General features: G+C 39.5%; 1 protein-coding gene across 2 annotated transcripts in view; it reads right to left on the bottom strand.

Annotated features, from left to right (window-relative positions):
• fmn2a (formin 2a) overlaps positions 1–24,156 on the bottom strand; it is a 39,009-nt gene extending 14,853 nt beyond the window's left edge. Inside the window, exons 1-8 of one of the 2 annotated variants that reach the window (XM_085369115.1) lie at positions 23,970–24,156; positions 19,974–22,202; positions 17,822–17,985; positions 14,441–14,593; positions 12,504–13,336; positions 11,845–11,986; positions 7,194–7,281; positions 2,331–2,392 (exon numbers count right to left, since the gene is read on the bottom strand). In XM_085369115.1, coding sequence (XP_085225241.1) covers positions 2,331–2,392; positions 7,194–7,281; positions 11,845–11,986; positions 12,504–13,336; positions 14,441–14,593; positions 17,822–17,985; positions 19,974–22,202; positions 23,970–24,003 — 3,705 coding nt within the window. In that variant the 5' untranslated portion in view covers positions 24,004–24,156. Of the gene's footprint in view, positions 1–2,330; positions 2,393–7,193; positions 7,282–11,844; positions 11,987–12,503; positions 13,337–14,440; positions 14,594–17,821; positions 17,986–19,973; positions 22,227–23,969 lie in introns of both variants that reach the window. The other variant, XM_085369116.1, reaches the window with a different exon arrangement.
• Positions 24,157–24,414: the final 258 nt, after the last annotated feature.

The raw sequence follows: 24,414 nt of genomic DNA, 5'->3' as shown, positions 1-24,414 counted from the left end.
GTCCCATGTGGAATATCAAATGCAAAGTACAGTAGGATGATATTTGTGATGCCAGAATACTAGAGGTAGCCAAATGGTATTCATTACGCAAGTTTCTAGTACAGGGCTAAACAGAGCCAGACAGGCCTTAATCACTATTTATGTCACTCAGTTTTCAATGAAACTACATTTATGAGATACTTTGTACCTTGAGCTGCCAAATAATCGACCCCAAATGACAAGTTACATTGTGTAATGATATGTAAACTATATCTAGTCTTTTTTCAGAGCAATACCATGCAAAATGGGGTTTGAGGTGATCATATCTTGTTTAAAAGTTTAGGAGAGTCTGACTCACTGACCTCTCTGTTATCTACTACCAGCTGAAAGAAGTCTGAACTTGAGACAACTAGTCTGGGGCCAGATTATGGCTTGATATTAGAGGGTAGGGAGCAGTGTCCCGCTATCACTGTGACCCCTTTAATGACACTGGCTTTTTGTTCAAAGAACAGGAGTGGCTATAATCTGGAGCTCATAGACTAAGCGACTCTGTGTGCATCTGTCTTTATCCTCATACTGTACACTACGTGCAAATTTGTGTGGGTCAACATGTTTGTTTGTGAGCATGTTTGTGTGGGTGAGAGAAACAGAGAGTGAGGCAGAGAAGGCTGATCTAGCTCCTAGCACAGTGAGTGAGGGTGTAACCATTAGAAGCCCCTCACATTCCTAAAGACAGGCTGACTGTGCTGCCAACTGTGGTTTAGGGGGCTGGAGACCCACAGACAGGATGGAGTCTCGCAATACAAAAGAGAAACAATTTGGCTCTGCGACTCAATAACATAGCCTTAGGCCATAAGGGGGAGAAGCAGAGGGAGAGGGCTTGAAGTCTTGGGGTGACTGGAGAGGTTAGAAGACTTTTGATCCTGAGTTATGACACATTGGTTCATAACTACAGCTTGTCTCAAGCCACAGTCTCATTCCCATGATCAACATTATTAATATGCCTCTGGCAGCCAAAGGTCTAGGCCTCTCCTGTGTAGTTGTGCCAAAAAGTAATTCACAGGAATTTCACAGCATCTTAAAAATGTATCACAGTTGAAATGTGGAAAACATACTCATTTTCATGTTCTATTATTTACTGACCCGACTTCGAATGGTCCCTGAACCATTTCTACTGGGGCTGGGGAGATTTCCTATCAGACGAGCTTGATGAATATGTATTTACTCTATAAATGGAAGTCTTCACAGCCAAAATGGAGACATATTGGGAAGTACTGATGACAGTTCTGTAATTCTTTGCTAATATTATATGATTTACCTTGGCAAAGCTCACTGTAGTCGGCTCTTTTTTAAAACCACATCGAAGCTCTGACACAAATCCTGGAGTTTCTCAACTATCATTTCCTTTGCACATGGGCATTACAAAAGTTGAGTCAATCAGATCCAGAGTGTAGAAAACATGTTTACTACGTAAAAGCTTTGGTTCCCTTCCAGGGCAGCAGACAGACCTACACATGACTGACGCTGTCGCCAAACAGCACACATACCAGTACAGTTTGTGGCTTGCCTGTTTGTTTTAGTATCTAATGCACATTTCCTCAGTTCACCCCTTTCAAGTGGAACATGGAATAAGACTTAGATAGAGAAATACGTTCGCAGTAAAGTGGCATCTCTGAAATGTTGCTACACAATAATGTAATTACAGATTTTTTTTCACCCCTACAATTTAAACAAAAGTTCAGCCTTTGATAATGTTGGAAAGATATATTTTGATGAATGACATTTGGTGTTTTGTGGTTTACCCTCAGTCAAGTGAAAAATAAAACAACACTAACATGTGATGATTTCTTTTTTTGCCATTTTGTTGATATCACTGCTTTATGAGTCTTCTTGGGTTTCATTCTATAATGGAATGATTGCTTGTTATTGATATATGGCATGAAATGTGCAACAATAAATCATTCTATTTGTCACTAGCAAGCTGTTCCAAACTCATACTTTTACTGCAAACCACACAGGAAAAGAAAAAAGATCAAGGTTTTCCCTGTGCGAATGCTGCCATCAACATCAGCCTGAGCTGTCGGTGGAGTTGCTTTGTATAATTTTCCTGGGCTGGTTGCTCAACATTGTGTATTTATGCGATTCTGGATTGGCAGGAAAGTTCCCAAATGTATTTCAGCTTGGGAAATTGCCTTTTCACTAGTCTATTGACTCATTGAAAACCACTGTCCGCATGATCCTTTATCATCCTTCCTTTAAAGTAAAAACATTTGCAAAGAAAAATGTTATTATATTATTTTTGTGACCATATAAAATAGCTTTGATTCCAAAGTCTTTGTTGTTATACTCACATTTTCATAGAGGGCTTGCAGAGTCTCCAGATCAACAACAGTATTGTCCATATTTAGAACGGCTGTGGATGGAAAGAGAGGGTGACATGGTTAATGTTAATGTTAACACTAAAGCATGTCATGACATTCTTTTACCTTGAATGAACACCATTAACAAGTCAGAAATCAAACCAACACAAACAGACCGACAATTTCATAATCTCTAGTTTATACAGTGGTTCTTTTTTTGAAACAACAACTACAAACAAAGGTAGAATACCATTTCCTGCCGGGGCTGAAGGTGCCATGAAACAAGGACAAAAATGATCTCATGCCCACAAAAAGTGACACGTCGTATGCTTTAAGCTGCACAGTTATCAGTTCTCATGACGATAGCATGCAAGGAGCCATAAACTAAAACATAAATATGGAGGTCTTAGAAACCTGTCAAAGGTACAAAGATCTGTGTTTGAACTCCTGTGTTTGAATTCCTGGTGTCGCCTTTTTGTCTCGGCGCGAGGACCTGGCGCCCTCGAGCATTAATCCTTTGAAAGTAAATGTTTAAAGACAAACAGAGCCCGGGGGTCTGTGGTGTTGAGGCTGAGGTGTTGCTGTACGCACAATCACCCAGTGCAGTGCTTGACACCTATATGTGTATTTCATCATGCTGCAGGGGCCCAAAATCACTCACAATATTTTGATCTGTTGATTGCTGCTGAGGTACAGGGGTGAAGGCTAGGGTCACAGAGGCTAAAGCAACTTTGAATCAGAGAGTTTGCTTAGATAATGAATACAGAAGGATGTTTTAAGGCTTTTACAGCACAGCTGAAAAATAAGATCAAAGAAAATGATAACAAATATAAAACTAAAGGATGGTCAAGCATGTGGAAATAGTCTGATATCACTTTCTCTCTGTAGGCAGTTCTGTTGCCTTTTTAATCTCGTCACTCTTCTTCTACAAGTGCAAATCAACTCCTTTTTTTTTTAGTTCTTCGCTGTCACTTCCTGACCTCTTCACACACTGTTTCTTCCAAACCCGCCACAAAGAAACTGCCCTTTTCCATTTCTCCCACTCGTTTCTTTTAACCATTTGGTTTTCATTACTATCCAAACCAGTCTGGCTGGCTTATTTGACTGGAGACTGTTTTTTTTTTAGGAGAAAACCATATCGTCACGGTGACACAGGACCTCTTCTAACTGAAATCCAGACCCATCTGCCCAGGTCTATCCTGACTATCACATTTGACCCAAACATGGCGCCGGTAACCGCCATCTCTGACGGAGGCTGGTGGTCTAAAACTTCTCAGGAACGCCGACAGTGCACGGAAGTGTCCTATGAAAAATGCAGAGTGTGGGCCAAGTCTGAAAGCAAACAACAACAGCTGTGAGGAAAAAAACAAAAAAATGTCTCGACTTCTCACTGAGCAATTGCGCCGTCATAAAACTGACACAATCTAAATCAATGACTCAGAAGTTGTTTTTCTTCATGTCAGAGATCTCAGATTTACAAAGACTTTGCTAGTCATTGACCAAAATCACGAAACCAACAGGAAACGAAACTAATTCACTACACTGACAGGAACAATTACAAAGTTTGGGCAAATTAATCTCTCTTTGGTAAACAAATCGTCCTTTGATTCTTTAATTATCTTAAACCTCTAATAGCACAAGGGAACATTAGATCATGTCCGGAATGGGAAAACATTAGCATAGTTATTATACAGACTTTGGGGGTTTGTTATTTAAGGGAAATTGAGTATTTTAAGGCTATAATTATTATAATTATTCAGACCTAAAAATCAGTCAAACACATTGTATAACACAGCACATATATACGCTCAAAAACACATTCAGGATTATTTTCTTTCTGCACAGAAGATGGCCCACTGTTATGTCAGAACAAGTAGATAATACTTGAAAGTAGTCCACCAAATCACTGAGATGTCCTTTCTCTCATCTCCTAGTGACATAGTGAAGTTTCCAATCAGTGCTAATTATGTAGTAGTGCAAAACTGTCCTAACATAGGAGATAAATACCAGTACTGATGAGCGTGGCCCTCTCTTGCCCTTCCAATCTTACCTAAAATGGATGCACCAAAGACTAACATCGAGACCAGAAATGCAGAACAACATTTAGTTCCACCAGATTCTTTAAAGATGCTGCAGATAAAACGCTCCCAGAGAGCAACTGTTTATTGCTACATTGCTGGTTTGTGTGGCACACATTTATTTTGATGTAACCTAACCATATGTCTTGTTCGTGAGGAGTTAAGGTTTGAAGCTAACGTAAATGCTTTACTGAGAGAAGATTGAATAGGATGGGGAGATGACGAGAAGTGTTTAGACACAGATGAGCAAAGACTGGAGAGCAATCAGAGAGTAACTAAAACAGGAAGACCATCTGTAGCCATCATCATCTCCAAAATGACTTCACTTTAACAAAGCCGCTTAGACAAGATGGTGACAACTCATCCGACAGAGTGTCTCTGTGAAACACGATGTGCATGTTAGATGGGGAGAGAATATGCAAAATGAAAGAGAAAAGAAACAGACGAGAAGAGAGATGCCTTTCAGCAGTATAACTTGTGATAACACCAAACACTGGAATAGCTTTGGTAAAAACAAATCCAATAACATTCTAACTTCACGGCAGACTAAAAAAGAGAAAAGATCTATACAATGGGGTTTGCTTATGTTCAGTGTGCAGAATTATTTCTTTTTTAGAGATGATATGGTATCAAAATGCTGCTTTTGTACGCTTTTGATAGAAATTCACTTTTGTTTGGAAGTTAGCATCTTCCCAACACACCTGGGGATGACTGTGTACTACCTTCAAACAGAGGAAGGAACCATCCTCGTGGCACATAAATAAAAGCATCTCTGGCTGCTCTCAGGCACAGTGGTGTTTTAAGCTCAAAGCCAATATCAGCAAGTAGTATTTACAACACTACAAACACAATAATGTTCAGCAGGTGAAAAGTTTACCACATTTCTTATTATTTTTACTTTGATTTTATTACTTTTATTTGACTGTGCTGTCTGTTTATCTTTTTAATCTTGTTTCTTTAAACAATTTCTTAACAGGTGTTTAACCCCCACAGTAGTTTTTATGTAAAAACAAAAGTTATATGCTATGCAGTATTTTACTTTCATTCATTAATCTGTTTTCACTAGAAATTACATGGGGTACGCTCCTGTTGTTTTTTTTTGTTTTAGTTTTTTTTAAATGTGCTGTATAATAAAAACAGAGACAAATAGCATGTTGACTAGATCCTTACCATACTAACATTTGCCAATTAACACAAAGACACAACCTGATGGGTTATAAAAGTATCTGGTCATGATCAGAAGTAGTGGATGTTTTATAATTCTGGTTTGATGTTGTCAGAAGAATGAGGTTCAAAAATGTTTCACTGGCAACTTTTACAACTGCTCGTTAATGTAGTTGTCTAATGAGCCAAACACATGGCAGCAACTCATGTGCATTTATACATGTAGGCGTGGTCAAGATAGCTCGCTGAAGTACAAATCACGCATCAGAATTGGGAAGAAAGGTGATTTAATATGGTATCATTGTTGTTACCAGATGGAGTGGTCTTAGTATTTCAGAAATTGCTGATATACTGGGATTCTACACGTACAACCATCTGTAAAATTGCAGGGAATTATGAAGTTGTGTCAAGTCTCAGTTACCTAGAAGATACTAGTATGCTAGATACTAGTATCAGAAGGCAAAAGCATCTCTACATTCTGACCATGCTGAACCTTGAAGCAGATGGACTACAGAACCAGAAACCACACTGGGTACCATTCAGCTAAGAACAGGAAACTGAACCTACATTTTGCATAGGCTCACCAAAATTGGGGGAAAAAAAGATCGTCTCGTGATGAGTATGGTCAAAATTTGTCATAAAAAAACGTGAAAACATGGATCCATCCTGCCTTGTGTTAACAATTCAGCTTGTTATTGGTGGTGTAATGCTCTGGAGGATGTTTTTTTCAGACACACGGGGCCTCTTAGTACCCAGTGCACATGATTTAAATGCTACAACCTACTTTGTTGCTAAGCATGTCCACTCCTTTATGACCATAGTGTACCCATCTTCTCCTGGTTACTTTCATCAAGATAATGTGCTCTAACGCTCAAATCACCTAAAAATGGCTTCTTGAACATAAAAGCGATCTCGCTGTACTTAAATAGCATCCTGAGTAACCAGCTTTGAATCCAATAGAGTACTTCTGGGATGTTGTGGAACGAGAGAGTCACATCATTGTGTAGTGCCATCTTATCAAAATGGACCAAAATCTCTAAGGAGTGTTTCCAGCACCTAGTTGAATCTATGCCACAAAGAATTAAGGCAGTCCTGAAAGCAAAAGAGTGTCCGACCCAGTACTTACTGTGTAGTGAATGTATCAAATTTAATAAAAGTTGTTTAGCCATGTCACCCAAAATCACAGACGTTAAAAATAGAACTACAGCAAAAGTCAAGACATCACCAAAATCCATGGAATTAACCTGCACAAGATACCAGCTAATTTAAAAAGTGTCAGCTAAAATTAAGTTGTGAATTAAATGACTGAATGACAGGCAAATGAATGAGATTTCCCATCCCTGGAGTAAAACAGACCATGGCTATTAATAAAAAGATCAATAGCATGCCTTCATATGCGCAAAACAGCGGCACACCGAATGTGCAACTGTGTATGTTTTGGAAAATGTTAGCAGTACCACCTTTTCAGAAACTGCTACATATTCTTCATTGTTGAGACACAAATTGCTTTCACAGTTTTGCCATCTGAAGAAACTTTGTGACAGATGATAACAAAAGTGCTACACCTCTATACCAGCTAAAGCACTCGTCATGAACATGTGACAAGACTTACCATTCTCTATGTCCTTCATATCAAGATGAATGCTAGACATGAGGATACCTACAGCCTGTGAACGCTTGTTGCTTAAGAGCTTCACCACCTAGAAGATAATGACATGAAGAGAAAAAAAAAAATCTTAACATCGTACAGGCTCATTAACCATAAACTTCATTACAAACAGAACATAACAGAACGGTGGTTTCTGTTTGACAGGTGAGGTGGAGAGAAAGATCCTCCTGCAATGTAATATGTAGATTTTAATTTAACCATAGGGGTCAATTTGAAATGAGCTAAACGCCATAATTAGGCTTGAAGATGATTAACGACCTTTCAAAAACACTAGAAGGTAAATCTTGCTGTCTATAATATTAACATGTCAACCTGAGGGACAGTGAGAGACGTGCACAGTTCATGTATATTGTATAAATATATATTATTTGTTAAAACTATATACTAATAAAGGGCTTTTGAATTACAAAGACAATATTTTAATAGAAATAATCTGTTCTCTATCATTTTCCTTCTGTGGGAGGAAAACTTCATCATTATTGATCAGCACACACTGAGAAAATTATAGCTATGGAGTTACATTGTGTTGACAGATTTTTTTTCAAGTCTCCACATACACTGTCATCCAGTTACACAATCAAAACCTTACAGATCAGTAAAAACACAAAAGGCTTATTATTCTGACTCAAGTAGTGCAACTGATGAAACAGAAAACTGACTTTTTGTTTAAATTACACATTTTTTAAGGGGGCTAAAAGGTAAAGTTTAGAAAGTATTATCTGCACAATGCCATGGAGATTAAAACTGCTCAAAAAGCTGCAAACGTTAACAGTTTAATAATAGTCTGCCTCCGACAAACAGTCAGGAGTTAAATATCAAGCCAGTGTTGTTATTACGCATAAAAACTGCATCCAAGGGGACCATTATAAGCCACAGCTCTCCTGAGTAAGCAGAAGTGTGCACTGGGTTGCAAAGTGGTGAAGGGACAGGACAGGAAACCCGTAGCCTACTGTGATCCAGACAGAATGCTTCCATCTAAACCAGATCACACAGACCACAGACCTCTTAAACACACAGGAAGTTATATCACCAAGCCCCAACTGTCTGTGTTCCCCAGCCCAACCACAGCTTTGAGAAACATGCCGATCGAGATATGATGCTGAGTGACTTTCACAGTAAGTCTGTGATATTTTAGTGTAAGGTAACAGCGTCATTGCAGTGAATAAGTCATCAGTAAAGCCTTATATGCTGAAATATACAACAGAGCCTCAGGTATATTTGGTATATTAGGTATACTTAATAAACTGAAATATTAATCAGATATGATGCTTTCAACATCTAATCAGAGTCCTCAGACTCTGCTTCTTACATGGGTTATTAATGGTATCAATCACCTGTAGATGATATCAAGAGCATTGTGGCGGCTCTGATTAGTGTTGCACCTGTGTTTTGACCGACATTAATTTGCTCGCTGATCTTCTGCTAACCTACTCCATCTTACAACTTGAACCCCACGCCACATCCTCTGCCATTGGCAATTTCCTATCTTACAATTATTATATTAAATAAAAAAGTAATCTTGATACTCAAAGCTCAAGATTGTCTGGTGACCAACAAAAAAATAAATAAATTAAATAAAACAAATAAATAAATAAATAAATAAATATCTATTTTTAAAAATCAGCACTGAGAAAATAACTCCAGCCCAATTCTTTCCTCCAAGAAATAATGGAAAATGTTGCTTTTAAACTTCTCATCGTTCTCAAATATAAATGATAATAATAATAACAATAATATCAACTTTGTATAGTCCCTTTCAAGAAACCCAAGGATGCAAATAAGCAAAAGTATAAAAATAGACAAAAGGCTAAAGGTGGAGGGCTTTGTTAAAAGAAGTGAGTTTTGATAAATTCTTAAAAGACTCCAGTGATGGGGCATTGTGAAGCTCAGATTGGAGAAAGTTAAAGAGGATGAGGGCTGCCAAAGTGAAGCCTCTTTTCCCAAATGTACCTAGGTTGATGTGGGGGACAGAAAGTGGACCCGTGGCTGAGGACCGTAGCATTAGAGACCGTGTGTATTGTTGCAGCAGGTCAGACAGGTACTGAGGGGCCAAAGAGTTGAGGGATTTGTAAGTGAGAAGATGGATCTTATAAGTAATGCGTGACTTGACCAGGAGCCAGTGGAGATTTATGAGGGTGAAGTGTGTGTGTGTGTGTGTGTGTGTGTGTGTGTGTGTGTGTGTGTGTGTGTGTGTGTGTGTGTCGGAGGGTCCCAGAGCTTAGTGTGTGAGAAATGAGAAAAGATGCCCATAGAAGTATCTATGATACTGACCAAAATAGAGGTCGGGGTAGGGTCACATACCAGTTGTTTGGAAGGTAATGCTGCTCTAAAAGTTAACTTACAGAAGCATAAACGCCTCAGCGTGTATCATAATGTTTAAATAAAGATAGGTTTCAATTTTTTAAATATTGTTCATTTTCATTTCTAGCGACGTTTAACTTTTTTAAATAAAAAAAAATCTTGGAGTTGATCTCTTGTTAACAAAACAAAATAGTTTTTGGTTGTTAAATGTTAATAAGATAAACACTTTTTTCATAAATGTCATATATCAATAATTTATATATATTTTTATTTTCTCTACCCTAGACTTCAAATCTCTTAAGATGAGAAACAGAGCATTGGAAACATGCAGTTCATCATCTTCAGTCTTAAACAGATGTAAACCACATACTATAATTCATATTCATAACTTTCACTCCATATCTCTAGTACATCATATAAAAAGGTCAGAAGCAAGGCTGCTCCCTCTGAAACCTCTCTGCAGGTACAAAGGTTAACAGTTGACACTGTGTAATAGCAGTAAATCTTCCCATCTACTGTAATACTTATGCCAGCAGAGGAGTACTGACGTCAAAGCTGCTCTCTAGTGGTAGTCCTGAGGAGGATGCTTGTCCCCTCTCATCAGCAAAATAGTTGCACTCACAGCACACAGGGGGATGCAAATAACTGAACCAGTAGGAGATGTAATATGTTGAAGGTTAACTGCAATTTTGGTTCAGTCACAGTTCTATGTTTTTGCTGTTGCTGAATCACCATGGCTGTGTTGGAGATCATCCACAGAGATGATTGGGGGAATTCGACACACACCTAAGTAAGTTTGCTTCCCGTCACAATTAGGGAAAAAAAAAAGAAAGAGATATTTCATAATGTGGTAATAAACATATCCAGAGCGGTGTCAATTAGAGTGTCGTAGTAATGCTACAGTAACAGTAATAGTACATCTAGCAATGACTTGCTGGACTTATTTATAACTAAAATTTTAACTATTCAAGGAAAAAATATTAACAGGTGTCCTACAGATGTATCATTACACACAACACCTGTAATAAATGCTCTTTCCAAGTTAGATCCTATTCATACAAGGCTGTCAAAGAAGTCTCACCATTAATCAGTGCTCCCAAAAGGTCGATTCTGTTCATCTGCACACAGCGTTTTGAGTGAGAGAAACGAAGAAGTCATCCAACTGACTTCTTCAGTTGCGAGACCGTTGCTCTGCTGGATCTAAGCTACACCATACAGTACTTTAGCGTGAAAGTTCACATTTATTCTGCTACAGCAACATTCATGACTACTTCTGTGAGACAGACACACTTTTGATGTAAATATAAAATCTATAGCTGTGTAATTATGGAGTACTCTACAGTTAGACAGTACTTCCTATGGACTTTGAAGATTCAAATTTGAAATGATGAAAACCAAGATGGGGAAATATAAACCGTAGAAGAAGAAGCTTTTTGTCAAGAGTAAAGCTGTTCAACATTTGTTCTAGTTGTACTTTCAATCAACTAGAAACCTTTTGGAAGAAAGGTTTAGATTTTGGTGTCAAATTCCAATTGATCCCTTCCCATAACTTAAGAATATTTCCCGCCAGTGTCTATGCTTGGGACCAACATATCATTTCAGCAGAAACTGCCTGGTGATTCTACAGGGCCTCAATTAGAGGGGTGAAACTTCCTTCCCCTGTGCAACATTATTTGTGTTTTAGATACATAATTTAGCTGAATAGTACATTATCATAAAACTCTTAACCAAAAGAGCCTTAAATTGTAGATCAAATGTTTGCCTTGCTGATTGATGGAGTGACATAAAGGACACTTGGGAGGGAAACAGTCTGACTATTAAACTCAGTCATACAGAAAGCACAATGGGAGGAACCACATCATGAAATACAACTCCCACGCTTCTCACTCCCTCCAGTTTTCCCCTCTCCCCTTCCCACTCCCTCTCTCTCCGAGCAGTCATCACCGTCGTGAGGTTTCCTCACCGCACGCGAGACATTGGCTTGATGCCACTGGATGGTCACAAGGGGAGTCGGGTGGGAGCCAGAGCTCACACCACATAATAACTGTCTGGCTGTTGCATTTCCTTCTGTCACTCAAAGTAAATGGGAGACAACAGTGATGAGAAATGGAAAGGAACAGCCATCACTGGAGTAAAAGTGCGAACAGGAAAGCCCTGAAGAAAGCCAAACGTAGTGACCCCAAGGGGGAGAAGCAAAAACATGCATGCATAAATATACAAATACACACACACTTGCCTAAGCAAATATATCAGTATATATGCAAACACATGAGCGTAACACAACATATCATACCTGCTTGGCCTTCGACTTGCTGATTGTGTCTGAAATTGGCTTCTTCTTCTCCTTGACAGTGCTTTTGGAAAATAGCTCCACAAATTCTTCAAAATCCACAGTTGGTTCCTCAATTTTCTCCCACACCAGTGAGACAGTATGTCTAAAGATGGAGGGGGAGGAATTATTTACAGTGTAAGTAGGAGAGCCATTTTTTTGATTGACAGCAAAGTAGAACTTCATAGTGTAATTTGTGTTTTTTTAAAGGCATGTTTTTGCCCTCTGCAGTTCTACAAGTACTAATTTGTTATTTTTTGGAGAATAAAAATCCAAAATCAATTACTGCCAAAATCATTAGCCACCAAATGGCATTTATAATTCTGGGTTGAGTTCCTCACTTGCTCGTAAAGCAAGCTCTCCATTTCTAGAGGTTTGTTCCACCACAGTTTTCCAAGCCTTAATAAGGAAAGAAAACCTGGTTCAAGTCATTTCTCTGCTGACCACAATGCCTGGCTTGCATCACTTTCATTTTCCACAAAGCTAGCATGTCTATTGCAGTCACAGCATGTGGTCGATCTTTATCTTAAGTGGACAAGCTTCCTCTCAAATCTCTACTGTTCAGAGAATACCTTTGTGCAAATGATCCATATCTATCTTCACTTTCTACAGCATATCCTTACTTTTTAGCATGCAGCTGTATGCGGGTCCAGTAGAGTGGCTTCATTGGCTTGGGGGGTTCTATCATAGCCTTGGCAGGGTCAGCTTCCTGGATCATCATGGAAGGCATGGGGCCTGGTGGTGGTGGGGGCCCAAAGCCAGGAGGTGGGGGTGGAGGAGGGGGGCCCATTCCTGGAGGAGGGGGTGGTGGGGGAGGGCCCATGCCTGGTGGTGGAGGAGGTGGTGGGGGTGGAGGTCCGAAACCAGGCAGGGGTGGAGGAGGTGGTGGAGCTCCGGTACCTGATGGAAGGGGCGGTGGTGGTGGGGGTGGGAAACAAGGTCCAAGCCCGGGTAAGGGTGGGGGTGGTGGTGGAGGTGGCGGTGGAGGTGCAGTGGAACCCCCTGGTAAAGGTGGTGGTGGTGGTGGTTGGGACATAACCCCAGAGACTGTAGGGGGAGGAAGACCTGACTGGATGCTGCTCTGCTGCCTCTGCTGGCAAGTGCAGGCAAAGCCTTCTGAAGATTTGACGATGGAGGGTGAAATGGAGGACGGCGTGCTGCTAGACCGCCCATTCAAAGGCACATCAAACTTAAATCCCTCTTCCACAGGCGAGGTCTGGGTAGACACCTCCTGGCTCATCTTCCCCAATCGTCCTTCTTTTATCTGTGAGGCCTTGTGGTGACCATTGCCCAGAGCTCCCATATTATCCCTGATGCCCTTTGCCAGGGAGGCCTGCTGGCCTTGCAACACAGCTATCTTAATCCGCAGGTCATCAATGGTCCTCTCCAGCAGTGGGATGAGACTGCTTTCATCCTCAGAGGATGACTGACCTGACTTCAACTTGCTGCATTCTGTCTGTCAGTGAACCAAATAAACACATACATAAATAAATTGCATAAATATAATATATTATTAATATATTATTAAATCTTAGGCACATTATCATTCAATTACATAAACAGTGAGGGGAAAAAAAGTGTCACAACTCAGGCAGCTTAGTGACAGAATTATGAGGTTAAGAAGGGTCAACCAAGTCCCTCATGTCTAGACTCTGTCAGACCTCTGGCTCCACATTGGTTAGAATAGGGATGAGGGGATACCAGAGATTTGACCCCAGAGACAGTGAGTCTCAGTAGGCCTCACATGAGGAGGGTTTTGTCTGCTAGTACACATTCTCCAGTTGTAGTCGCCTTGTTGAATTGCGAGGAGAATATTTAGACAGTATGGTCCTCTATTTATTTATTTATTTTTTACTTTTCTAGGAAACGGGGGAGGATTCGTGTGTTTGTTTCACAGTACTTTCAACACAAGCCTGACCTCTGGTGGCCAAGGAAAAACTCACAGCTAAATTCATGTGGGTAATAATATTACAGATTTAAAATACAGGTCAAATATATATGTATCAGATACAAAGTTCAGTAATTATATCTTTCCATGTTTGTCACTCCTGCACAGACTAAACGGGTTTCTATCCCTCGGTATTCATTTCTTTGCTGTTTTGCACACTAAAATTCAATTTTTCCATTGTTCATTTTTAAAGCAGTTTAACACATCCTGTATATATGTTTTTGTACCAAAGGTGTTAAATACAGAAAATAGAAATTCAAGAAGGAACAGCAAAATATTATAATCAAGCTTAGTCTCTTCTAGATTTTTACTCAACTGTGTGCACCATTTTCAAGTCTTTTGTGTGCGTTTGGTTTATAATCATGAATGATATTACAATGGCAATTTTTAAAAAGGCTATATTGGGTAAATGTTACCTTTCAGACACACGCATATGCAGTGAATATATCAGTCAGCAAGAAACAAACTTCGACTTTGTAAAGAGGAGACATTTGAATTTAATCTAATAAAGATGTTAAGTTTATGTTTTCAGAGCATACACTTTCCTTTCTGTGCAGGCAGGATGAAAAACAGTTGTCAGATATTTAACACTAAAGAGAAGACTTAACCAACCTGAACGTGTGGAGCACCTGGTGTTTTGGCTGATGATTGATGGAAAGAGGATCTCAAGCTCTGTACCCTGCCTGTGGTTGCCCCTCCATAGAGTTCCCAAAGGTAAGGAGACACTGGCAAGCCTACAGATGCCCAGGTGTACAGCTGCTCTTCCTGAACACAAGTTATAAATGCAGAAAGTTTATAATATCAGACACAAGGTCAGTAAGGTAAAAGATAAAAGGTCAGTAAACACAGAAGTATTAAAAGCACTACTGTTGAACATCTAGGAAACATGTTTCTTAATATTCCTGTTAAATGTCAAAAAAGCTCTCAGTCTAGTCACAGCTGCCGGTAGTTTGTCAGTCTCCATGGCAAATAAAAACGCTAAGCTACAATTGACTCTCTTACTGTTCAAATATGGTTTCTGGTCATGGTGAAAATGCTTAATCCTCTAAATGTACAACAAGGCATGCTCCATAAATATATTTAATCACTTTAGACAAAGAGCAGCTGGAGGCTACTGAAATTAAATACATTTGTATTTATATTATTTAACAGTATTTATTTCAATGACTCTTCAGTCAACACCCAACACAATGATGGCTACCCTAAAACAACTCTTAAAGAGGCTCAGATTAAAGGTACTCAACAATGTGAGGGTAAATATGAGTCAAGTGCTTGCTTTCTGCCTTGCAAACATGGAGTTGTACAAATTATTCCACTTTTTCCTTTTCTTTTTTTAAAAGTTTGATATTTTAGAGCATTCAGGTGCTTTCCATTTTCTCATTCCAAGTATGTATCATTACAAAACCTACCACAACTCTATTTTTCATACTAGTATAAGTGAAATAGCAAGGCTATGAACAGATAGATCGCACTCTACTTTTTTTTGCCAATCTTATGAGAGCATAAATGGCAACTCTTTTCAGAAGTGCCCCTATACTGCAGTATATTAATATTGTATGTCAGCATTAGCTGGTCACTGTGGTAACCTGACCTGCAGAGCGAGATCGATGTAAACTCTTGCAACGACAACAGAAATTTATCAACTAAGCAATGTTTTTCCAAGCACAAAGGACAGCATATGTTCAGAGTTCTTAGACACTCATTATTATCAAGCCCCATTTTTGTGATGAATGAGGCTGATTGGAGTATATAATTCAGGGCATATGCTGAACAAGAAACACGAAAGTGATACATTTGCTGTCTCCACCAAATTGGATGCAATGCCATATTTAGGTAGAACGGTGGAGGGCAAACAGGAGATGAAAGAATGAAGTAAAAGGAAAGAGAGGTGTAGAAAGAAAAAAAAACAAAGTCGGTGCAGTAAATAACTGATTTCAAGATGAAGAGCAACTTTAAAAGGGAAAGAGCATAATGGTCTGATATATTAAGGGGCTTAAGTGAAAAGGTTCCAGAACAGCAAAGACAGACTGATGATTTAATTTCAAAAGGAGATTAGCTTTAAGATAGAAAGCCCTAAAAAATGAAATCTGCACTCTGAATGACAACAACAAAGGTTATTCATGGTCAGGCTGAATAATACATGACTCCAGGCCAAGCCTCAGACTGAAGAAGTATGCAGAGCAGGGACAATTCTGTCCAATCCTGACATGGTGAGCTTTTTGCTCAGGAAGAGCAGCCTGAGCCCAAGGCACGTGGAGTTGTTACATAACACGGTCAGCAGATGGTCTACACAAGCACAAATGTATGTGTGCGCACATTTATGTGCATTTGTGGGACTGAATGAATGTCAGAGGCAATAATAATCCAGCTATGCAAGGAAAAGCCTTAGCGTGGATGTCTCATGCTGTCCTTTTGTATGTGTCCACAAGTGTCTTTAACATACTGATGCAACAGTGAATTGTTTGAAGATTAAAAAGAAAAAAAAGAAAAGGTCTGTTTGTTTGTGGCCTACTTTGACCATGCAGCATGCAAACAGATGACAGTTTGTATTCCAGAGATTTGCATTTATGTTAATAAATCAGCTTAAGAGCTTGCACTGTCAGGCGAGTAATCTTGCTTTTGTCTGTGTGGAAGTCTACTGAACCTTTATGTGCGTATGAGTAAATACAACATATGTCCACACATGTGCATCAGCAGGAGATGTTCCAATGCGCAAAATCCAAAGCTAATCTGACCTGACTGTTTGTTTTTAGACAGATAAAAAAAGACCAAGAATTTACATCAACTATATTTGCTTTGTTATTATGTGCTCATACAGCAGTGCTTTGAGCTGAAAATATAAATTTTGAAAATTATTAAATCAAATTAAATTATTTTTTATATAAATTTAAAAAAATTACAATTAAAATGGTCTAGCTATGTCATAGATGATAAGATGTTACACTGGAAGTGAAAAACCTGGATAGCAATAGTCAGGAGAATTAACACCATTAAAATTAATCTTCTCGGGTGAATATATGTAGAAAATTTAACAGCAATCCATCCACTGGTTGTTGGGAAATGTCACTGAAAGAGCCAACCTCATGGCGTCACTAGAGGCTCAGCAAAGCCAGTGGAGTTCATTCCCTGCCATGACATAAGACTGAGGCATAAATGTCTGTATACATTATGCTGAACAACTCAATGTGATATCCATGAAGCTGCACAGTTAGCGAGGTTTAAAAAAATCTTTTTCTTTTTAAGTCATCAGAGTGTTTATCAGTGGATGACTTGATGACTTATTTTATGATTGTCATTTTGTAGCAACATAAAGACACTGAACAGGCCTATATTTTCAAAGAGCTGATGTGCTGATAAATATGTTGCAGTTTAAATTGTACATCAAGTTACACGTATTTTACAGCTTCATTTGCATGCAAGGAGCTGCAAGGAGTCATGACAGAAATGGCTCCAGCAGTAGCTGTGATAAAATCTGCAGGCATGTGCAATTAGGTCTGAGCAAAGCTTTACTGGAGTGGAAAATAAAAGATTCATGAAATCAACTTCCGCATAGTCACCCTCTCTACATACACCACTGCTCTTCAGGTAATGAAATCTCTCAGATGAATCATAGTCAGACAATAAATACAGAAAAACACACCATGCATTCATTCTCTCTACTGCACATAAGAGTAACTCAGTGATTTATCTCATTAACACATGCTTTTTATATGCATCCCAGCCCATGTTATACTATCTTTAGACAGTGGTTTGTTATGAAAGTAGAAAAGTTAGAAATATGAAACACAGCTGCCCAGCTTTGAGGGGTTATTTCCGTCCCCACAAAAACCCTAAGTCTAATTATTTTAGAGCTATTCTAATGTGGATCGAGCATTTTAAAGTGTAAAGTGTTTTAAAGCTAAACTATATATTTGTTTAAAAATGAACCTACCCCTGAATATGTGGTCAGTTTTTAGAATAAGTACTAAGTGTAAGTGAAGAGAAAGGTCTTACATTAAAAACTGGTGACACAGTACTGTCACCAAGGAGCTCTGCACGCCCGTTGCTGAAGGGGTGCAGGAGACCCTGGACAAGCATTCGTTGACACAGTTCTTTCACATCCTCTTCAGAGGACCCATCTCCTTGATGCATACACAGCCTGTCCAAAAGAGCGCGACCTGAGAAAAGAAAAGACAGACACTGCAAGAACAAAACAGAGGGATACAGAGCTCCGTTTTCAAGACTAGAGGAGGATGCTCAGATGAATTTGAACAGACACATTTTTAAAATTTATTTTTAGATATATATATTTGGTAAGTTGAGAAAATTTGTGTAGTTAGACGCCTCATGTCAGTCTGACCAAAGAATGTAAAAGACATTTTTCATTTTAGGATGTGATAATTAAACACCTACACTTGTAAACTCTATTCACACCATTTACACGTGGGTGAAAAGAGAGGTGGTGCTGATTGTGAAGTGCAAAGAACTATCAAATTGCAGAAAAAGAAAAGTTTTGGAATAGCTTGAAAAAAAAAAAAAATCTAAAAGGTGGGCTAAAGCCGACAGCATGGTTACAAAATGTATAAATTCTACTTCTTGAATAAAATACAGAAAATAAAGTAGGCTGTCCGCATGTTTGTAAAGTAAGTTTGACCTGTGAGAAATGTAGTAATGTATCAAAATCTCTATACTTCATAAGGAATGACATATTTTCTTGAAAATGAAATTAATGTCAGGAATTATGTGGAGTTTGAAGGGTGGTGGGGGATATCAACAATGTGACAGCAGAGGACTGTTGAGCCCAAAACAACACACAGCTACAGCAGGAAGACCAATTCTAAAACAGGGTGATTTCTTTTAACCATGTGATACAGGGGACAGTGTCAAATCAATTAAAAGCCATGACATGACTCATGCTCCTGTAGATTTGTTTTTATCCGTCAGTGGGAATTTGTCGTCACTTGTTCAAACATTAAGCTGGAGTTTTCTGTGGTTTCCCATCTTTGTTCTCATTGCTTCCACTCCTTCTTAAGGGTACATGTGACCTGTAAACCTCGCTGCACTGATTGGTATCACATGCAATGGTAAACTAGTTAGAGACTGAGTATTTGTGAGCATAAACGGGACAAAAAAGTGCCACACAGGCACAAAAATGTTCATTTTATATGGATTCAGATCATTATGTACTTCTGTTGTTTGGAGCGAGTTCACCTGACGCAAACAGAAATTGATTTAACATCATGACTGTCACATGAGTTTAACATCCACTGTGTTTGTGTATGCGTGTGCTTCTTATCTAAGCCAGTGGAATCAGAGGATGACATAGCCGTGGGTGGGTGGCAGCATTGTCATTCGGTCCTCTGATTTACGAGCACAGGCAAAGACAGGAGACAACAGCTAAGCTCTTGAAAGGCTCCACAATAGTAAGGAGGACAGAGTGGCATTGTTTTATTAGAGTGAGACAACGCATCTCAAAGACACCCCATGGTTTTATTATGGTTTTCATTAAGTATTGTATTTTAAAATAATAACCTTAGTATTTCTAGTGTACTTACTTATATAAAGTGCAATTTGTAAGTAATTAAACTTACTAGGCAATTACTATAATCATTGGTTGTGTAATGGCCTAATCTCCAATAGGGTATGAGCCAAACAAATAGGAGTGGCATCCAATCCATTAAGACTTCTTCAGTAGGAATAAATTATGAAATAACTAAAATATTTAAATGAAATGCTTCATTATTGTCTTCCTGATACTTTGGTGCCAATGTGATAGCAGAATAATCACAAAACGAATAGAATTAAAAAGTCAAGCTATTGATATTCTGTGTTTTTCTCTATGTTTTTCTTTACTTTTTCTTTGTATTGCAAAACATGTAGTTCATCCCTTTGTGGCATTGATTTAGATTGTAGATGCAAACAAAAAAAACTGACATTAATCAAATTGTCTTGTAGCTCACTTTCACACAGGTCTCTCTGAGAAATGCCATTCAGAATGAGTGCAGTGAGGCTAATAGATTATGGGGCATTTAAAAGAGAAGACAGCTACACTAAATTGGCACCTATGTTTTGGGAGGAAGGTTATTATTCTCTCTTTACCTTCTTTTAAAGTTTTTTTTGAAACCTGTTTTGATTGCTCACTTCAGTTGTTTAATATATCACTCACCAGAGAAGACATCCAGGTAGGGTACTGGAGCAGCAGACGTCTGCTTTCCATAGTGTGCTCTCCTAGAGCCCAGCGTCCAGTAAGTCCCACCTGTGTAACTCTTCTCTGTGGTCTCCTGATCTGGAAATTTGGCCCCATCATCATGTCTTACACTAAGCTCATCAACCTCAGACGACCAGTCTGCAGACACACTGTGCGGCCCAGCTATGGAGCAGGACCTCTGCTTGCGTCTCCTAAACCCTTGGACCTTGTTGGATTCCAGTGATCCACTGATGGGATCTGTTTTCCGAGGCACGTGAGGGCTGGTAATGGGGGAGCCAACTGGAGAGGTGAGCTGCCTGGTGGTGGTCTTAATATAGGAAGGGTGGACAGGTGGGTAGAATTTGACAGTGGAGGGGGAGTTGGATGATCTTCGTCTAGGCTGAAAAACAGGGGGACTGTCTATTATCAGGTGGCTAATAGACAGACTATTTTTTCTCCTTTCTAGAGACAGAAAGTCCCGCCCACCACTTTCTTCATCCTCCCTCTCAACAGACAGGTCCATGCTGCTTGCACTTTTTTGAGTACCAGTTGGCCCTGTCCCTACCATTATGGAATCTAAATGGTCACATGATGTGTTTTTGCCAAGTACAGCCTGACTACCTTGACCCTGATGTGGAGTCAAAAACAGGCTCTCCAGTTCATCCTGGGGCTCCTCAGCACTTTCATATGAGGTGGTGGTGGCTGTAGTGTCTTGAAAGCTATAAGTGCTGTTAGTTTTTGGAAAAAGGCTGCCACTGCTTCTCTCTGTGTCTGGAGCAGAAGATGAAGGACCACTCTCACTCAGAGACCCTGGACCAGATGAAATTCTTGATATAGATATGTCACTCCTTTCATTCTCCAGTCTCTTACACTTATCATTCAGTTCTTGAGGTACACTTTCACTAACAAGAGGTGGGGAGAAACAGTCTTCATCCAGATTAAATAGTTGGTGAGATATTCCAGTCTCAGGAACTTTGCTCCCCTCCAAAGTTGACATATTGTTACCAGACACTTCAGATAAGTGTCTGGTAACAATTTCACTGGCAACACCTTGGTCTCTCATGGCCTGCTGGATATCAGAGAGCAGGTCTTCACTTTCAGTCGCTGAGTGAAAACTGTAGAGTTCAGCATCTGACCCTGAACTTGTCTTCCGGCCAGTCTCATCGCCCATAGATTCGTGGCTGTCTGCAGTTAAATGGGTTAGATCCCCCTCAACATCTGACAGCATGCCCATCTCATCAGCTGACAGGCTTTTCTCTGCACCAGACTCGACCCCTGCTTTGCCAACATGTGCTGATCTCCCATCTTCCAACATATCATCCTTAGACAACCCTTTCACCTTGGATAAACTCTTCCTGATCTTCATTCCAGAAAACACAGAACCCTTTGACTCAGACTTTGATTTCTTCTTACCACCATGTTCTCCTGCTCCTTTATTTGTTTTATTGTAGGACTTTTTGGATTTTTTGTCCACTTCTCGCTCCTCTGCCTCACCATCACAAGAAACATCCCCTGTTGGTCCACCGCTGGCTCCTCCTTTCTTCTGCTTTGCTTCCTGGTTCCCCATGTTCCTGAGTAGACGAACACCTTTGGCTAATAGGCCATGATGCTGGGGTCGAGATTGGGCATGCTCGGTTTCCTCATGAGCTTCTGCTGCCGCCGGTCCTCTGTTGGTCAGAGCCCTTTCAGAGCCAGCTAATCCCTGCTGTCTGCCCACCACAGTTAACGGCAGCTGTGAGGATGATGCTGGCTCCCCCAGCACTGCTGAGGCTGATGATGAAAGGAGGAGGAGACTGGCAGTGACAGCCACGGGCTCACTACCACTCACTGCTCCCTCTCCCCCCCTTTCCAGCTCAGCCTCTCTCACATTCTGAGCCTTTCTCTCTTTTTGCTCCTCCTTTCTATCCCCATCTGCTTCTGCATTCTCAGCTGCCTTGCATAACGGGCTGCTGGTTGAGCGAGCAAGTCGGTGATGCTGGGGGGTTTGCTGCCCCGGTCCATTTTCAACTGGAGGAGAATGAAAGAGCTTAGGACTGTGTGGCTGATGCTCTAAAATACACTGCTGTTGATTAAGAAGAGAGTGTTGCTGTTTACGGAGGATATTGGTAACACTGCTCTTCCGCCGGCCTTTGAACGTGGTAGTGAAGAAACTCTCTTTTAGAAAGGGGACTTGGGTCTCCACCGTCTTTATGGTTTGCATCCTGCTCGCTTTGGTTTCATCCAAGAGAACGCCTGTCTACAAAGGGAGAAGAACAAATTCACACTGATTTACTGTATATTTACGCTTAGCTTAAAAATAGCAAAAGGGAGGCAATATGCTCTGAGATGAGTCATAATGCCTGATTGGCAACAGCTTAATTTTTCAGCATGAAAATTATGCCAAACACACCACCAATGCAGTAAAGGCCTGCCTAGATTAAAAAACAAACAAACAACAACAACAAAACAAGTAAACATAAAAAACCCCAAAACAAAACAGTGGACTATTACTAGTCATGGACTGACCTCCCTAGATCCTGAACCTCAACATGATTGAAGCATCACTGGGTCATTTTGACTGAACAAATCAAAGGGCAGTGAACATCCAAGTTGAACAGATACAACTTAAGTCTATTGTTTTCATGAGATGCTGACAATTTTGTATATAATCACCTCAATTATTTTCTCTAATTTCCATTTCAAGGTACAGCTATGATAATCTAAGGAGCTTGGGGGGAAAAAAGCAACTAGAATTCGTTAAGTTTCTTGAAGATGTTTCACCTCTCGTCTGAGGAGCTTCTTCAGTTCTAAGACCAATCAGTGGAGTCCCAGATTTGTCATCTTCAAGAAATGTAAAGAAGCCTAGTCTTTTTTTCTTTCCAGGCTTGAACCACAACTCATTTCTTTTGATTTTGCTTTCAATGAATCAGACTCTCTTAGAATTTTTCAAAGTGTTCTTGAGCAACAGTTCTTTCTGGGGGTCTTTCATAGGGTATTGGTTGCTTTTTCACTCGTTTTCAGTCCAGTAATTTTACCTGACCGTTTTAAGATGAATGTGTTTTTACTCTGTTAAGCCACTTTACAACAACTTATCAATCATTCAAACACACCTAACTTGGATCAATTAAAAGAAGGCTTGCCTAAGACAGCTCAGACTTCATTGAAGAATAAAAATCAGACCAAATATTCATTTTCAAGCTTGTTAGGCAGTCTCTGGTTTTTGACTTATCAATTTTTAATTGCTGCATGAATTTATCATCTTCCTAGCAAAACATAGAGAAATGTGGGCTCTCAAGACTTTTGCACAGTATTGTAGATCAGACAGGTCACTCGAGATCTCCAATTTTCCCCACACACAGATATACTGTATAACAAACAGCTAAATACTCATGTCATACTGCGCATCCCAGTGGAAGTAGTTAATCAAAGAGTCAGTTTAATGTGGCTGCCGAGTTACGGGAAATTATCTAAAACATGTTGGAGAATATCTGGTGAAAAGATTATGATTTTAGCTTTCTCAAATCCAAATATTTACTGTTTAACTGAATGCATTGGTGTTGGATTTTTTTGTCACTTTTTGGCAGTGTATGGCTAAAAAAAAAATCCCACATCTACCGATCAAGAAAATAAATTAAAATCAGACACTTATTATGGATTAAGTCAAAGTGTAGGTATATGGTGGTTTGTCCACAACTTACAAGCTTATGATTGATTGGTGAGAAATATTGCCTGTGCAGTTACAGGCAAGTTATTGTGTCCACATTTTTATGTCCAAATGGATTCTTCTTGTTTGTTCATTAGCTTGTATCAACACATGCCTGAAGACTGATTAACCTCTATGTGTAGTAAATTTAACATTTATCCTTCTAGCACCAATTATAAAGATCCCTTTTCTAACCATAAAAGATAAAAATTAGAACAAGGTTTCAACTTACAACATTCCGTTTAGGCAAAATGAAACAGTGTAAAATGAAAAAACAAGATAAATGCTATGACTTTTATAAAGATTTTCAAATATGAAAGATGTCATACTTGCCTGACTGGTGGATTCTCCTTGGTGGTTTAGTACTGACTGAAGAAAACAACACAAATGGGTGTTTGTCTTCTTCTATGAGCCGCTCCTTAGCCATGGGTCACATGAAGTCTGTATTTTCCTCATCACATGTCTAGTCACTGTGGCCATCTCTCATTAGCTCTGTGGAGACTCTCCTTACTAACTTCATCAGGACTCATGATGGGAACACACACAGCTATGTAACAGTTAAATAACACTATTATATTAAAATAAATCTGAAGTTAGACACTCAATGCTAATCTCAACTTCATTTCAGACAGCAATACAATTTTAATGGCAAATTAGAATAAAAACACACACATTCAGTTGAGTCGATCAGTAGCTGTTAGTCTTGGCTGATGCACTGTGGTGCCACTTTTAAGTCTA

This window comes from Diplotaxodon limnothrissa, linkage group LG13, assembly GCF_057381915.1.
Source record: "Diplotaxodon limnothrissa isolate DT_005_m linkage group LG13, D_limnothrissa_male_GT1.1, whole genome shotgun sequence".
Lineage (NCBI taxonomy): Eukaryota > Metazoa > Chordata > Actinopteri > Cichliformes > Cichlidae > Diplotaxodon > Diplotaxodon limnothrissa.
Note: the sequence above shows the minus strand (reverse complement) of the source record. Positions and strands in the feature narration are given on the sequence as shown.